Source organism: Podarcis tiliguerta (assembly GCF_965153285.1).
Source record: "Podarcis tiliguerta genome assembly, chromosome: 8".
NCBI classification, from domain to species: Eukaryota; Metazoa; Chordata; class Lepidosauria; order Squamata; family Lacertidae; genus Podarcis; species Podarcis tiliguerta.
Window position 1 is genome coordinate 41,867,404 of NC_139541.1, and position 17,231 is coordinate 41,884,634.

The 17,231-nt window shown below is 47.3% G+C and overlaps 1 protein-coding gene across 19 annotated transcripts in view; it reads left to right on the forward strand.

Moving 5' to 3' along the window:
- Positions 1–17,231, forward strand: part of RIPOR1 (RHO family interacting cell polarization regulator 1) — a 96,378-nt gene that overhangs the window by 77,039 nt on the left and 2,108 nt on the right. For 10 of the 19 annotated variants that reach the window (XM_083452440.1, XM_083452438.1, XM_083452425.1 and 7 more), the window contains 16 exons: positions 992–1,045; positions 1,636–1,788; positions 1,900–1,963; positions 2,246–2,289; positions 2,500–2,625; positions 2,721–2,869; positions 3,258–3,387; positions 6,123–6,824; positions 7,958–8,073; positions 10,154–10,334; positions 11,194–11,329; positions 12,003–12,164; positions 13,291–13,449; positions 14,352–14,548; positions 15,217–15,300; positions 15,624–15,714. In XM_083452440.1, the coding sequence (XP_083308566.1) occupies positions 992–1,045; positions 1,636–1,788; positions 1,900–1,963; positions 2,246–2,289; positions 2,500–2,625; positions 2,721–2,869; positions 3,258–3,387; positions 6,123–6,824; positions 7,958–8,073; positions 10,154–10,334; positions 11,194–11,329; positions 12,003–12,164; positions 13,291–13,449; positions 14,352–14,548; positions 15,217–15,300; positions 15,624–15,714 (2,548 nt within the window). Of the gene's footprint in view, positions 1–138; positions 1,046–1,635; positions 1,789–1,899; positions 1,964–2,245; positions 2,290–2,499; positions 2,626–2,720; positions 2,870–3,257; positions 3,388–6,122; positions 6,825–7,957; positions 8,074–10,153; positions 10,335–11,193; positions 11,330–12,002; positions 12,165–13,290; positions 13,450–14,351; positions 14,549–15,216; positions 15,301–15,623; positions 15,715–16,301; positions 16,366–17,231 lie in introns of all 19 variants that reach the window. The other 9 variants (XM_083452430.1, XM_083452428.1, XM_083452437.1 and 6 more) reach the window with 3 other exon arrangements.

Here is a 17,231-nt window from a genome sequence, read left to right on the forward strand (position 1 = left end):
TAGGTTGGCAGGCGCTGGGACCGAGCAACGGGAGCGCATCCCGCCGCAGGGATTCGAACCGCTGACCTTTCGATCGGCAAGCCCTAGGCGCTGAGGCTTTTACCCACAGCGCCACCCGCGTCCCATGAAGTTTCATAGTTAGTTTCTAATCTCTTTTCTTCCCAGTGCTTGACAACAAGGAAACCAGTGTATTTGCTAAATGTGGTGACTGGGAGAGAAACAGCCATGGGCTAGTCCTCATTACAACTTATATGCATCCTGCACTCTGCCCTAAGCAACAAAAAGCACAGGAAATGAGCTTTCTCTTTGGGGGTCAGCTTTGCCTGGTGAAAGGATGCTGCATTTGGGCAGGCAGAGGAGGGCAGATGTGTGGTTCCGAAATTTTGAGTTACAAAAATGAGAGAAGAAAATGAGCACTTCCAGGCCTCCCTTTTATTTACAGTCTGCCGACCTGGACTTCTCTTTTCATGGGCATATCTGATTAGTGATGGCTTCTAATTTGATGGATTTTAAAAAAGAAAAGGAGTTGCATGTTTTTAAGATGTCCTTTCTGTTAAAAGTAGGAGGGGAAGCATTGAAAGTGGGAGCAAACCAACTAGCTTTTTACTTGGTGCCTAAAAAGTACTTTGCCAGTTTCTCCCACCTTCCTTTCAACCCCGAATGACTTCCTCTTGCCCATAGAACAGCAGCCAGATGGAAGGACCCTGGCCAGTTGCCCAGTGATTAACCTGAGCTAGGCTATATCTGCCTAGCTTTAAATATTGTTCTCTTGCCAATGAAGATATATATCAGGAACTTGTTGCTCTAAAACAGATCAGCAAAGGAATCAGTTTAGCCTGTAAGCACCAATACGACATCTATTGCAAATGGAAAGACCCCAATCCTTTCTTGGGCAAGCTGGGAACATAGAGAATTTCTGGGACCTTGCACTACTTAGTCAGTCGGATTTCCAATTCCTGTCTAATAGGATTTCCTTTTATTGTCTTCACAGCAAGTCAAGTCGATTGAGCGGTTTCTGCGCCGTCTGGAGTTTCACGCTAGCAAGGTACCAGCCGCTTCTCAGCTTGTAAAACAGAATTTCTGCACTGAGAAAAGCTCTGTTACCTTTGAATATTATGCAATTTAAGTATGTTTGTATATATTTGCTCATTTTGTATAGTCTCGCCGTGAGGCAGATAGCTATGTAGGGGACCGACGTTCCAAGCAAAGGAGTCTGTTGTGTTCCCTAGAACACTTCATGTCTGTAGTGGGGAAACTGTGGCACTCTAGGTTATGCTGGGTCCCAGCTCCCATCATTCCTGACCTTTACTCATGCTAGCTGGGCCTGATGGGAGTCCAGTAACAGTGGGAATGCCATAGGTTTCCCACCTTTGCTTTATGGTGGGAGCAGAGGAGGATTTAGGGAAGTGTGGCTGGTTCGGTCACACTGGGCGCAGAGCCGCAGGGGCGGCTACAACTTTGATGTTGAATGGAAGATGGGAGGGGGACATACCAAATTTTGGGTTCGCACAGGGTGCCACTGAAATTTGAGACCCTGTTGAATGCTTCCACTGATCTGGGTTTGTGTCAACCAAACTTTCTGCCAAGCATCCCCTACAGCCCATCATCCTAGCTCTGTGGTTTACTTCCTAACAGATAGATGAGCTTTACGAGGCCTACTGCATCCAGCGGCGGCTTCGGGATGGAGCTCACAACATGGTTAAGGCCTACACAGCTGGTTCACCTGGCAGCAAGGAGGCACGTGAGAGCTTGGCTGAAGCTAGCAAGGGCTACAAAGAGTACACAGAGGTGAGTCAAAATGGCCTGGTACTGAGGGAGGAGGAAGGAAATGGAGGAATGAGGACCAGGCTTTGTGTTGGCGGCATTAATGGACAGTTTTTTGGTTTCTCCCCCTTCCAGAATATGTGTCTGTTGGAGAGTGAACTAGAGAGTCAGTTGGGAGAGTTCCACATCAAGATGAAAGGTACAGAAGAGCAAACAATATGTCATATACAAAGGGATGTCTGGTGGCCATTTTGTAACTTGAAAAGCAGCTTTGGGAGGGCATAACCCTAAGTGGGTGGGAGGGTTAACCCTTTTTCTTGAAAGCGGATGTTTTACTCCAGATCCCATATATGAAATTCCAACTGCAAGTTTACCTCCTAAACATGTATCTGCACCCTATCCCACACCTCTTGTCATTTAAGTGGATCAGCAAAATTGTGGGGTCATGACAGAGGCACTGACATTTTTTTTCCTCTTGCAGGATTGGCTGGCTTTGCTAGGCTCTGTGCCGGAGACCAATATGAGGTTTGTGACTTAGAGATGGGCTCAGAACATGTGGAGAGGGAGGGGCTTGGGTCCTGGAAACTAGTTGAATTGGAGTTGACCGAACAGCTTGTTGGAGGGGAATCTGGTTCCCCAGCACTGATTGCATTAGCTCTTGTCCAGCTCTGATAGGATGCACACCTTGTTTCACGTCCATCCAGTTGATCTGAACTCTCTTATTCCTTGTGGCAGATCTTCATGAGATACGGGCGCCAGCGGTGGAAGCTGCGGGGCCGCATTGAGGCAAACAGCAAGCAAGTGTGGGACAGTGAGGAGATGATCTTCCTGCCCCTCATTACAGAGTTCCTGTCCATCAAGGTATCTGGTGCCACTCTGGGCAGCTGGCCCCTGTCACAGGAAAGACAATTCATTTCCTAGGCTTACTGGGCCTCAACTCTTCCTTCTCCTCCCAGGTAACAGAGCTGAAGAGCTTGGCCAGTCATGTGGTGGTGGGGAACGTCTCTTGTGAAACCAAGGACCTGTTTGCAGCACTGCCCCAGGTCGTGGCAGTAGATATCAATGACCTGGGCACCATCAAGCTGAGCCTGGAGGTTAATTGGAAGTGAGTTATTCTCTTGAGGCTTGTTGAGTTTCTCTGTTGTGGAGCTGTGTTAGAAATGTTCTTGGGTGAGGAAGGTTGTGATCTTACAGAACCTGAAGGGAATGGGCCTGATAGGTGAGGGAACTGGGGCCATGGTACTATAGATCCTCCTTCCCCAGCTTAGTGCCCTCTAGGTGCTTTGAACTACAACTCCCAACAGCCCATGGCAAGTATAGCGTGCTGACTGGGACCAATGCGATCTGTGGTCCAAAGCTTCTGGAAGGCTGTTCTGGATGGTGACTCCCCAAGAGGATTTAATAATGTGTGACCCTCCCTTTCTCTTCTTACATCAGTGTACAGGAGGGGTGGTTCACTTTTCTCTCTGAGCACTCTGCTTTCTTTTCACCAGCCCCTTTGACAAAGAGGACCAACCATCATCTGCTAGCACTGTGACAAAGACATCTACAGTCAACAAGAGATTTTCCACGTACAACCAGAGCCCACCTGATACACCATCTATGCGTGAACAGGCTTTTTATGTGAGTGCAAAGGAAAAAAACCTGGAAGGGAATCAAAACCCACACTCCTGGTCCTAGTTGGGAGAACTGTAGCTTTCCTAAGTCCCACCAACTAAGTTTGTGGCTGAGATGTGGCTAAAAATCAGCAGCCTCCTGGATCGCAGCTCAGACTTTTAGCCACAATGCTATATGAGATGGAGAGATCTTCAGAGCAAGTCCTACTTTGAACGTATTGCATTAAGGCATGTGGGAGAAGTGGAGGGGTCAACACTTGTTCTCAGTACAGGAAACCTTAGTTTCTCAAGTCAAGAGTTTTGCATCTGAACCAGGCCTCTGTCTTGAGCTGAAGAAGTTGAGGAAATTAGTACAGGAAAGGAGAGGACAACATCTGGTTGATAGGAGAAATGTCAGATTATTATTTTTTAAAAAAATGCATTTATATCCCAGCATTTCCTCCAAGGAGCTCAAGGTGATGTGCATCATTCTCTCCCTCCTCATTTAATCCCCACAAGAACCCTGTGAGGCAGATTAGGCTGAGAGGCAGTGATCTGCCCAAGGTCACCCAGCGAGCATCATGGCTGAGCGGGGATTGGAACCCAGGTCTTTCAGGTCCCAGTCTGAGACTCTAGTACCCCCACACTGGCAGATCGATCAGTTATAGAAACCAGAGTAGTCCTGATTGCCAGGGAGAAGCACCAGCAGATTGTCTGTAAGGCAAGTGAGTCTCATGTTGTAATGGAGCTAAGCCCTTGGTGCTGACCGTTGCCTCTTTCTCCGCTCAAGAGCCTGCCACGGGAGGCTCCCCACAAGCACAGGTGGGCCTTGTTGGACATCTTCCGGGAGACTTTCCTAGAGAGGCTGCCGCGGAGCTGCTCATGCAGCGACGTCTCCTCAGTGCAGCTCGGCACAAGGGCACCTCGGGGCTGTGTAAGTGCTGGCCCTCTAGCTTAGCCTAGTCACCTGATGTAGATGTAGCTGTGCTCTGTCTCCCGTGTGCTAGTCTGTGGTTCCTGTTTCAAGGCCTGAATCAGAGCTGTGAATAAGGCAAGTGGATTCACTGCAGAATCTTGCCTGTCCCTCTGCCGCTTTGCAGTAGTGAGCAGTGGACTTCCCCTGTCTTCCCAGATTGTGGTGTTTCGTGGCGATCGTGTGCTTACTTGCTGCTGCCCCTGAAGGCAGGGTGCGGATCATACAGGCTTTTGTCTCCTGCTTTATGTAGTAGTAGATTTCTTCCTCACACCAGTTTGCCTTCTGTAATATACCAGCCTTCTATGTGCTGCCCATATTCATCATATGGCTGCCTTCTGGTGGATTTGGTGGCTGAGGAAGAGCTGCCTCCCTGTAGGCCAGGACTTGAGGAACCTTTGACCTTCCAGTTGATGATGATGAACTCCAACTCTCATCATCCCCAGCCAGCATTGCAAATGGTAAATTATGATGGGAGTTGAACATGTGGAGGATGACAGGTTTCCCCTCCCTGCTCTAGGCCTCCCAAGCTGGTGTGTGTGTGTGTGTGTGTGTGTGTGTGTGTGTGTGTGTACGGGCTGTAGCTCAGTGGTAATTCAGATGCTTTGCCCAGAGAATGTACCAGTTTCAATTCCTTGCAGCTCCAGGTACAGCTGGGAATGTCCCTTATCCCTGGCAAGATGCTATCAGTAAGTGTAGACAATACTGAGCTAGATGGACTATTGGTCTGACTCAGCATGAGGTGGCTTCCCGTGTTCCTCTGTGTAATTTGTGGTATTTCCAAACTGGAGCAGGTATCTCAAGAAAGGAGGAAATGTAACCTTCAGGGAATTGTGCAACATTCCTTCGTCTGGGGTGCTACCTGAAATAAACAGTGATTTCCTCCTTGCCTGCCACAAAGATTAGCAGAGAATTGGCATATAATTTGCCATGTGATTTGTGACATGTGGCTCAGTGCTGGGGCCTGGCAAACAAACAAATCACTCGTGTGTCTCATCTTGGCTGCAATTCCTGCCCTTATCCATGGGTGGTGGATGTATAGAGGAGTGGTGGAAGCTATGTAAAGAAGCACAAAGGGCTTTGAATAGAAAGGGTTGGGCTGGAGGGCTGGAAGCCAATATCCCTCCAAGCAGCCTGTTAGAGAATGGTTAGGGGCCGAAATGTTTCTCAGGTGCCTTGCCATCTTGTCGAGGGCACCTTGAGTTGTCACAGCAAACCAAGAACAGGACAGCTAGGAATGATGGCCCTCCTGGCCAGTTCTGGATCCAACCCCACTTGCAAGGGAGGTTGATTTAACTGCCCACAAGTAGCTGGGCTGCTGCCCTGGAGTCTTGTCTCCAAGACTGTTGAGATTTGAAGCAGAGACTTGCTTTTGTCTGGAAAAGATGCAGCATCACACATCCTGGGCAAGCTGTCTTCTCCAGTGGGGAGCCGAGTCGCAAAATGATGACCAACATTTTGCGCTTCCTGCTCCTACCAAAGTTGCAGTCTCTCTGATATCCAGCATCTTTCCACCCAAAGGGCACAATCTCCCAAGTTCCTGTTGCTGGCCAAGTGAAGAGAGTGGGAGCTCAGTTGCAGCCTGGTATAACAATGGAGCTTATCATGGGGGTCAAGGGGCACAAATAAGGAAACTTCAGTGAGCCTGAAGAGTAAAGGAGTGGGGTGGCGGTGGAAGGAAGTGATGGTGTTATACAGGGGTGTAGGCAGTGACAAATGTTTCCATGCTTGCACACATGCACTATGCTCAATGCATCCCTCGTGTCTCATCTATGCTGCATTCTTTCCAGAACATGTTGCGGCAGCAGGAGGAGCTTGAGAACGGGGCAGCCTGGTCCATCTCTTCAGAGTCTTCGGATGATTCCTCTAGCCCACAGCTGTCTGGAAGTGCCCGCCATACACTGCCCAGGCCTATTGTGCAACCTGCAGTACAGGCAACTCCGCCTGCCATAGAAATTGCCTTTACGCAACCCGAGGACAAAGAGCCACCAGCCGTTCGCGAGGAGGTGGCTGTGGCTAACGGACATGTGCCCTATGCTCGGACACTTAGTCAGATCAGCGAGGCTAGTGTGGACCTGCCATTGGCAGAGGAAAAGGAGTGCACTGTCCCCAGAGACTCCAGTCCCAGGGACCTGCCTCCGCTGGAAACGAACTCCTTGCCCCAAAGTGCAGGCTCAGTGCTGGACACTCAGATCATAGAGGCTGGAGAACAGGAGATTGAGCCTGGTGGGGCCACTCCCACTGTAGAAGGGACTGAGGACACAGCCTCCCAAGCCCAAGAGGTTGAACAGCCCAAGCTTTCATTGAGCCTGCCGGTCCCAAAGGAGCTTCAGCCAGTGGGACTCTTGGAGCCACCAAAGCCCAAGCCTGTGGACTGTGGGCTGGAGGAGGCCATCAACTCACTGGCCTCTGCTCTAGATGACTACCGAGGCCAGTTCCCTGAGCTACAGACCTTGGAACAGGAGCTCAAGCACCTAGAGGAGATTCTCTTGGTGAGTGAGAGGGGGTGAAGAAGACCATGGCTGGGGGAAGGACAGCATCCCTGGATCTGTGTATATTTAGAGCTGTAATAAAATGTTTTAACCAAACTTTGCTGAATTCTGGAACTTGTGTGAATTGTGCAAACAAACCTCACTTTGTGCATATTTGCTGCTTGTTGTTTGCATAATTTGTGCCAACCATAGGGAAGAACAAAAGAATAATTTGTTGGACCCCTGAAGCCTCGCTCCCTGACCGCTGTAAATCCTTTCTAGTGTTCCCACCCAGTCTGGTGAAGTTACTGTTGCAGATACACATAAGCAGTTAACAAAATAGCAATATGTGTATATAACAAAAAGAAAACTGAGAAACTACAATGTAATATAATCCAATGCAATGTAATACAAAGCAGAGCTACAATACAGTATAATAAAACAAGACACCCTCTCCCCCGCCGGAAATGTAACAACAGTTTTTGAAGCACATTTAGAATCCAGGGTCCCCTCCTTTTTCATCCTCTTGCTAAGGTGCATCCTGACCAACAGAATCCAACACTCAGCCCACAAACAGATACACATAGAAGCCAAATTCTGCCTTACATATAGAAGCAAAAGAAATATGGTATGTTCCTTCTTCCCGGCATCCTTAAGTGCAACCTGAAAGCTGCATGGCACCTGAGGAAAATGAGACTGAATGTCTGCCACCTCCTTCCACATTCCATCTGTGGAGATCAGATGGAGGTTCCCTGGCTTCACTCTCAGCCAAGTTTCTCCCTTTCTCCCCCACCCCTGGGCCAGCCAGCTTTGTTTACCATCTAGCCTGTTAAAGGGTTCTGGAGAACTTAAAAGCTTGCACACAAGTTTTGTGACATTTTGGTTGTTCTGATAAAAGCTATTGCCCAAATATTGCTTTTGACATTTTTCTTATGCTTTTATACTTATGAGATTAGAAGATGTCCCCTCCCTACAACTTTCCCCTTAGAAATTGTTCAGAGTTTCTCACTTCTCGAAGCTACAGCGGCTGCAACCACAGAAGCACAGGTGATCACAGCTTGATCTCATGGCCCAGAGTGTTTTGCTGGCAGACATAGGAAACAGCTGCCAGAGTGGACAAAGTGATACTTGTTTTCTTTCCCCTCATCCCACAGCAAAAGCAGGGTGTGTGCCTGAGCCGGGCCTCCAGCACCAGCCTGACGGTAGAGCATGCTCTGGAGAGTTTCAGCTTCCTCAATGCTTCTGATACAGAAGATTCAGATGATGATGGGTGAGTGAGGCTGGGATAGGTTACTAGGGAACTCCGTGTAGGCTGCCAAAAGTTAAAGTGGGCATAAGCGGAACCCCAGCATGTTGGGATTCCGATCTGTATGAGAAGTGGGGACAAAGTAATATTCAGTTTTATAGCGAAAAGTGATTGGAGGCTTGCAATGCAAAGGGGCAAAATTAGAAAACCCCTCATCCCAAAATGATGAGGTGTTAACTGAAGAAGGTGTGGCCTTCCAGTTCCTGCTGAACTACAACTCCATCATCCCAGACCATTGGGTGCGCTGACCAGAGCAGTTTGGTAACAGGAATGCAAGTACCTTTGGAGGGCCACAGGCTTCCCATTCCTGAACAACAGGAGCCTGCAAGCTTTTAACATTCTTGGCTAGCATGTGCCTGCCCTGGAGCTTCCTCACACTACTGAGGCTCTACAATTTTGTCCCAGGTGGTTATCCTGGAAGAGCATCTGTCTTACAGGAACAAGGAATTCTGGGGAGGTCACCTTCTTCCTCTGTAGCAGCAAAAACAACAAATATACCAAGGCACCTTAAAATACTAACAGGTTTATTATGGCACTAAAGTACACAAAGTGTTTCTCCCACAACACCCCTTTGTTTAACCATCTTTGATGAGACGACAAACTGCAAATTCTGGCTATCAAATAACAGCCTTACCGTAGCTTTAATCAGGTTGACCAGCTTCTGTATTCTCTAAAGGGCCCTGTCTTCTCCAGCTGTGGCCTAAAAGTATATTTTCTCTCACACTCTCCAAATCCATCATGGGCGGTCAAGTCCTCTGATAGCACTGGTGACCCTTAACATGGTAAAAGCTTCATAGGAGCATTGGAAGGTGCCTCACACAAAGTCAGACCCTTGTTCCAAGTTGCTTTGTATTGTCTTCGCTGATTGGCAGCAGTTCTTCAGGAACCTCCTGTGTTCAAGTGCACCACAACTGAGCTGCAGCCATTTCCTTCATAATGAACAAACTTCTGTATTCAGGCATAACCAGGAGCATTGTACAGAAAGTCCAGTGTGGACGTAAAATGGGAATATATTCAGCTTTTTCAAACCTATTCTTTTTTTTTATTATTTGTATGAATATTACTACTACTTTTTTGGAAAAAAACCTTGATTAAAGGTGGGCCAGATAACACTGATTCATTGGCCTACCAATTGGCAATACTCAGCTTAAGTTAGGATGAAACAGCCTACGGCTGTTGACTCTCCTCCAGTTTATTTGTGTATCCTCTCCCTGTACCAGAACTTGAAGGGAGCTCAGAGGTCTTTATCTCAGGATAGTTGGTTTTTATAAACAGGCCCCCACAGTTCAGGGATAGTTTGGATTCTTAGTGGCTCCCTTGTCTGGCTGGGGCTCTGTGTTTGCTCCAGGCTAATGTCTTTGCTTGGCACGCTAAGAGACCCAGATGGACTTTTCCCACAGTGCCGATGCAGCTGCCGGAAATGAGCCGGGCCTGACAGGTGAATTCCAGCAGGCTGTGCTGCAACAGTGCCACTCAGCGGCCAGCCCTGGATATTGCCAGCAGGAATCTGTTCTCTTCCAGCCTCTGTAGGAAAGTAGACCATTGCAAAAAGGGGAGTGTAAATGTCTTGGAGCACAAAGTGGATAAAAGTGTTCAGGAGTGCTCTGTTGAGACACTGGCAGTTGAAGTTGCAGTGCTCACTTGACTAGATCCGCAACCCAGTTAAGGATATGATAACGGAAGAGGGTTTAAAATCAATGGATTGATTTGTGTTACTCCATTCAATTTGCATGTTGGGTAAACATTTGTGAGGCAAGAAGTATATGTTCTCATTTTCAGAAAAATCTTCTGCCAGATTAACGGGGAGACACCTTTTTCAGTTGATTAAAGTTTGTTATATATTTGATTTTGCCAGTTAATCAAGTAGATATCACAGCCCTAATTCAGACCTGTTCAGGAGCTTTTTGGTGTCACATGGATGCTGGGACAAGCCAAATCATACTTTCAATGCATTTCAATGTTCAGGGGTTGACAGAGTGAAGAAAGTTGGGCTTGCAAAGGACTGGATCCCTGCTAATATCTTTCCTGCTGGCTCTTTTCACAGGAAGGCTAGCAGTGCACAGCCTGCACCCCTGGGCAGGGTACCGGGACCCAGCGAGGCTGTTACTGAAGACACAGCTGGGTGCTTAAGCTCAGAGGGTGGCTCAGAGCCCATGAGCACTGGCAACGAGTTCCTCGACAGGGCCTTGGTCCTACACCTGAACCATTGCAATCGCTTGCTGCTGGTGAGTTCACAGTGAGGTTTCAGTGAAGAATGGGCTATGTCTTTCATTGTGCAAGATGATTGTCCTTGCATAAAAATGAAGATCAGGAGGGTTTGCAAGAGCTTTTAAAAAAAACAAAATAAGTAATAAAGCCAAATAAAAATACAATACAAATGCACATTTAAAAAAGCAGTACTATGAACAGATTTAAAACAAAAAACCACCCAACTTAGCCACCCACAATGAAAACCCTGCAAAGCCATTTGAAGAAACCTAAGAAATAGGTGCTAGGCAAAAACTTGGGGAAAGCATTGTATGGTTGGGGCCCCACAATGGAAAAAGGCTCTGATAACCAGCCAGCAGGAACACCTGGAGCAAGGCCCTGTTAGATTAGCTCAGTAGATAGGCAGGTTGATACCAAGGAGGTCCTTCGATAACACTGGTCCCAGGCCTTTTAGGGCTTCCTCATTCAAAACCAAGACTCTGAAATCTAGATGACGATGATGGACTACAATGCCCATCATTCCTGGCCATTGGCCATGTTGACTTGGGCTGATGGGAGTTGGTGCCCACCAACATCCAGAGTTGGTTCCCACCACCAGAGGGAACCTAAGACTTGGCTCTTACCTTGGAACTCCTCCTCCTCCTCCTCGTCTTTTCTGACCATCCTGTCAGTCGGACATCACTCAAGTTGTTGAGTCCCAGCTTTGATGCCAGGCCTGCCCTTCTGTGGTGTTCTTGCACATGATACCTAACCAGGGGGGAGTAGCTACTTGTACTGGAGCCTTACCTTAAAAGGGCTCCCCATATGCCCTGCACAGTATGAGCTGAGATTGACCACCTCCACTAAGAATCTTTCCCACTTGTATCTGATTCCTAGAAACTGGGCACTTTTGGGCCCCTCCGCTGCCGGGAAATGTATGCCCTCGACAGGCTGGCAAGGGAAGCACAAGTCCTGGAGATGGTTTGCCGCTTAGCAGAGGAGCGAGCAGGGACAGCCAGCTCTGCTGAGGAAGGTAAGGAAGAAAGAGGAGAGATGTGGAATGAATCTGGGGTTAGCTACATCAGTGCCGGAATAGGCACTTATTTGCAGGATACAGTGAGTCAACTGTTACTCTACAAAGGGTGTCTGCAAATATACAACAAAGCATGCAGCCAGGCTGTTTGTCTTTCTTCCATAGGGTAAGGTTGGCTTCCTGCTGGCTTGTCTTTGTAAGATACATTTATACCTGCAATAGTTGTTTGTTTTTTATATTTAAAAAGTTTTTTAAAGCATTGTGTCTGCCTTTATTCAATGTAACATTCCCTGAACCCCTTTCTTTAAAAGAACAGTTTTTAAAGAGTTGTAAAACTAAATTGAGAATGGGGGAGGGAGGAGATGTTGACCTTACAGCTGCTAGCCAATCAGAGTTGTGCACAGCCACTTTCTGCAGACCTTTGCAATTTGAGCTCATCGTGCAAAAGAATGGGTACAGCTGACCATAAATATGGTGAGTGTACTTTTAGAGCATTGCTGACTGCTGTTTTCAATGTAAATTTGTATAGGATACTTTGCAGGGGAGGGAAAGAGAGACATTTGTGGAGCTTCTAAGAGTAAGACTGGTTCGGGGGGGGGGGGGAATGTTCCTCCTGGTGTTATTATCATAACCAGAGGTCTAAGCTGTCTATGTCGTCTTTTTCTCCTCTCAGTGGTAGAGTTTTCTTCATGGAAGGAGGGAGTATTGCCCTTCTGGGACAACTGTGTGGTCATGCCTAATCTATACACCTGCCCTGTAGAAAAATTCCTGCAGACACTCAATTCCCAGTATGCGGCACGAATCAACGAACGCCAGCAAGGCCTGGCAGATCCAGGTGGGTGTGACTTTGGACACAGGACAGTACTTACTATATGCTTTACTTCTCTCTCCACTGCCCCCAATTTCATCTTACGATCTGCAGTCTTTTTTATATTCTTTGCAATTCAAGCATGAACCTGCACATTGTGCACATCTATGCTTTAGCTAGTGATGTGGGATGGGCAAGGGGCTGATACCTTGACTGCTAGAAGTCCTCCTCAGTCCCACTCCAGCTTTGATATTCCATAGTATCATACAGTTGGAAGGTACCTTGGAAGCTATTTAATCCAACCCGAGTTTACCACCTCATAAGGCAAATTGTTCCACTGTTGCAATGTTTACTTTTAGGAGGTTTCTCCTAGCACTTAGCTTAAATGTGTTTCCTTGCAATTTCCACCCATTAGTACTTGTCTTGCTCTCTGGAGCAACAGAAAACAAGGCTGTTCCACCTTCTCTGTCACAGCCCTTCAGATATTTGAAGACAGCTATCACATCTTCCCTTAAGCACACCTGTGTCTTTCAGGCATTCCTCATTCCACTTGGTTCCCAGCTTTATGTTCCAGCAGGCATGGCTCATATTTCATGTTGTCAGGGGTCCAGATGCTTGGGATTTTTTAATGAATGAATCTGGGGGTTCCCCGAGTGCTGAATTCTGGGCCAAATATCCATTCCTATGCTTGTGCCGTATGCTTCTTTTATGAGGAAGGTGAGTATGGTTAGAGGACAAGGGTCGTTTGTGATGCCCTAAAATTCACTTTCATAAAGGAATGACTCCTAGGGAACCTTTGAGCTGTTCTTTGCCTTAGACTTAGTTCAGCATTTTTTGTATCGAGATATGTTAAAGACTGATTGTACTCCAAATAACAGTATAACTGGCCCATGATTTGTTGGAGTTGACTATGATTGAACTGTTGAGGGTGGTGGCAAAATGAGTGTAACTCAGAATGAACTCCTCAAAGCTTTATTCATATCCAAAGAGTGAACCCACCCCTGAGCTTGTTCCCAGGGACTGTTCCCAAGTCCCTACCATACTCCAGGCCCATTCAGAAGCCTGGGTGTAGTTGCAAGACCCTTGTCATATGATTGGTACATCTACCAAGTATTTGGGAGCCACCTTGACAGTGTTTTTCCCCCTGCCACAGTGTGTGTGAAGCTGGTGGAGGAGTTTCTGCAACGCAGACTGCCCAGGCGCCAGGGGAGCTGCCAGGCTGAGCAGATCACTGTTTTCCAATACTGGAGCCACTTTGAGGCTCTGCCTGTCTTGACGCTGGACTCTTACATCATGGAGTTGGCGGAGGAAGGTATGTTGTGTGACTTGTGAAGATTCATGGAGGGTTCCCACATGCATGTTGTGATGCCAGATAGCAGCAACATCAAGTGAAGACTTGCACATGTGACCATACCTCTTGGCTCACATGCTACTTAAAGGGTTTGATCATCACCCTGCCCATCACAAGGGCATTTTTTAGGGGAGGCTATTCCTTCTACCTATTAGAGGCATTTTTTAGGAAAGGCTATTCCTTCTACCTATTAGAAGCCACGTAAAGGGATTCTTACTAAATTTCTTCTTAAGTGACTCAGGAGTTAATGCCATTCGCTGGCATTGTAATTCCTGCTTGTAGTTCAAGCAGATGCAACTTGCATTTATTGGAAATGTCGCAAATTATGGAATACTTGAAGTTAGCAATGACCAGCGTACAAGATGACTGGATATATGTATATCACCATCCATAATATTGTGCTATGTTAAATCATTAATATTAGCAGAGGATGGAGAAATGATACTGTACATGTTATTGCTGCAGTTAGAACGACTGTTAGTCAAAACTGGAAAAAATAAAGGTTCCATGAATTATAGATTGACTATTATAAATTTGGGTTATAATGTATATGCATGATGGGAGTAATTTTAAAATGCTGTAATGATTTATATATTTGTTTTATGCATTTTTTTACTCGTTAATTTTGGATTGCTTAAATTTAAAAATTTCAGGGTTGTAGCCAACCAGCTTTCCCTCAAGAGTAGACCCAGAGGTCTATCTATTTCAGTGAGTCTAAGTGGCACTAACAGTGGATACAATAACCCTTTGTGTCTGGTCTTCAGCTTTCCCAGATGTATTCCTGAAAAGGAGTATGTAAATGAACTTCATAAATAAATAATGATGTAGCTAACCATGGAGCTGGTTCTGCCTTCACACTGTAGTGCTGCTAGCACAGAACCTGAATTCTGATGACCAAGACGTGGTCCTGAAGGCCCTGAAGCGCGTTCCTGAGAGCCGGCTTCGTAAGGATGGGCTGAAAGCCTTAAGCCTGCTTCTTGTGGAAGGAAACAGCAAGGTTGTCGGGGCCGTGTCAGCACAGTTGCGCAACCTGTCGGAGAACCCTGGCTTCCGGGAACGGGTAAATATCTACTGTGCTGGTACTATTGTTGGGAGGGGATTTATTGATCAGGAGATTAGCCTGGTTTCAAGTGCAGCTACACTAAAGGTAAAGGGTAAAGGGACCCCTGACCATTAGGTCCAGTCGTGACCGACTCTGGGGCTGCGGCGCTCATCTCGCTTTATTGGCCAAGGGAGCCGGCGTAAAGCTTCCAGGTCATGTGGCCAGCATGACTAAGCCGCTTCTGGCGAGCCAGAGCAGTACACGGAAACGCTGTTTACCTTTCCGATGGAGCAGTACCTATTTATCTACTTGCACTTTGACGTGCTTTTGAACTGCTAGGTTGGCAGGAGCAGGGACTGAGCAACGGGAGCTCACCCCGTCACGGGGATTCGACCCGCCGACCTTCTGATTGGCAAGTCCTAGGCTCTGTAGTTTAACCCACAGCGCCACCCGCGTACACTACAGATTGCTAAAGCATGTTGGAAGCAGTTAAACTTTCTTGATTCCTCCTGAATAATTCTGGGAGTTGCAGTTTCATGAAGTAGCTGAGAGTGCCTTATTAGTCATTGGTTGTTGATTTCTTAGTTGGGTGTTTTGTTTGTTGCCACCCATCTGTCTCAAGAAACAAAAGGTGTGTGGTGTACAGAAAGGGGGCACAAGCAGGCTGACTGACGTGTCTTTCCCAGGCCCTGGTCTGTTACCTTGAGCAGCTGGAGGATGAAGAGGTGCAAACACGGATTGCAGCCTGCGCAGCTCTGGGCTGCCTTAAGGTGAGGGCTAGATAGAAGCTTTTCTCAAAGGTCTGCTTTTAATATATTTACTAACTGATATCCAGGAGTTTTCTGGATGTATCTCACCCTCTGTACCTGATCATTTAAAACAAGACTTTGTTGTATGGAAGGAAGGGAAGCCTTCTTGGTGATTGCACACCACAAGGTTTGGTTGAGCAACTGTCTGGGCTGCAGTGGGCTTCAATATCCAGTATTTGTGTATTGGTCCTCCACCTTATTTGTAGCTTTGGGTTTTGGGGTTCCCTTTAGAGAAGGAGCTAAAACTTGATAACATCAGCTTCTTTTACATTTTCCTCCAATAGGCCAAGGAGAGTATTGAGCAGCTGGTGTACTTGTGCCAAACGGACAAGGAGGCCGTACGAGAGGCAGCCAAACAGAGCCTAATGCTGTGTGGTGAGTGCCTTCCCTTCCCTTGTTTTCAGACATAGTTCTCTCCCGTCTCACCTGGGCAGGCGGCTCCCTTTATGACAGTGGTTGACAACCATCAAGGGGGACATTCTCTCAGGGGAATCCATTGGGGCTAAAGTCAGCAGTGTGCAGGGCCAGAGCCTGAGGTGGGTGGGGCTACCTTTTTCATTCTTTCTCCCTCCCCCCCCCCTTGCTACTCAACAGGCCATTCAGAAAGAGACAGATCACTTCTTCCAAAAATTTAAACCAGTAGGTTGCAGAGGGCTTTGGAAACCAGGCTAAAGGCTATAGGCAGCCCACCCTGCCGGTTGTCCACTCCTGCCTTGTGGCTTGTTGAGGGGTGGGGTCTGGCTCCATGTGGTGCTCACTCTATACTAGATGGCTAGGCAGAACTCCTAGCTTGTTTGGCCATAGATTTATGCTCTTAAATACCCCATACCTATTCCTTGCTAGTGTTCACAGCATAGGACAGAGGACCCTCTTGGCCCTACATTGCTGCTCACTTAGTGAGAGTTGATATGGAACATTGAGAGTGGAAAGCACTAAGCAGTTGTTGTTTATCATTTTGTTAGATGGCACTGAGAGAACCATCTGATTGGCTAACTAGACTTCCGGGTCATGACAGCAGCTGCACAGGTCGGGATGTGTTGGCCAGTCCGTTCTTCCCCCTTCCCCCTGTGCTGCATGCTTTATTGGTGTCTCTTGTCCTGGACCCTGTTGGTCTTTATCTTGTCAGGTCTTTTGTCTCAGCTCACTCCTCCTAGTGCGCTTGTGTTCTGGCTGTGTCTTTGTCACTGTTGCAAAGGGAATGGCACACCTGTTGAGGGGCTATGATCCAGATTACATAGGAAGTTGCCTTCTGCCAGGTCAGACTGCTTGTCCATCTTGCCCTAAGCCTCAGTGGCTCTCCCGTATCTGGCTGTGGTTTTCCCATCACTTACTTGTTGATCTTTCCACTAGAGATGCCAAGCACTCACCCCTGGGATCTTCTGCATGCAAAGCAAGTTCCACTTTCCTACCCAGACAGGCCTTTTAGATCAGGGGCTTGGCACTAACAAGAAGCGTGTAGTTCATCTCTTCCAAATGAAACCTGCCTTCCCAGCTAAAGGTGTCTTGTTTTTAAGAAGCTCGAAACACCTGGAAGATGAAGGGCTTCTCAAAGGTGCACTATTAAGTCTCCTCCTGCATTCCATTAGTGATGGGCGACTAGCTTCTGAGAGCTGAAAGGGGTAGAACTATAAGGTTAGGGTGATGGCCTGTTGATGTCTATGTTGTCAGGAATGACAACATTCTTGTCGTAGGGCATATGTCTTTGAATTGCACCCTGGGGTTTTCTGCTACCAATGGTGGGTGAAAAGGCCTCTTGCCCCCATTCCTGCATTAGCCAGTTACAAGGCCAAGCACACCCTTCACTGAGCAGGACATCCTTCACAGCAGCTCTCTTGAGAGCTTCTGCCTACACCCTTGGCTTCCCCTACTGTTCATATGCTGCAACTGCAGGC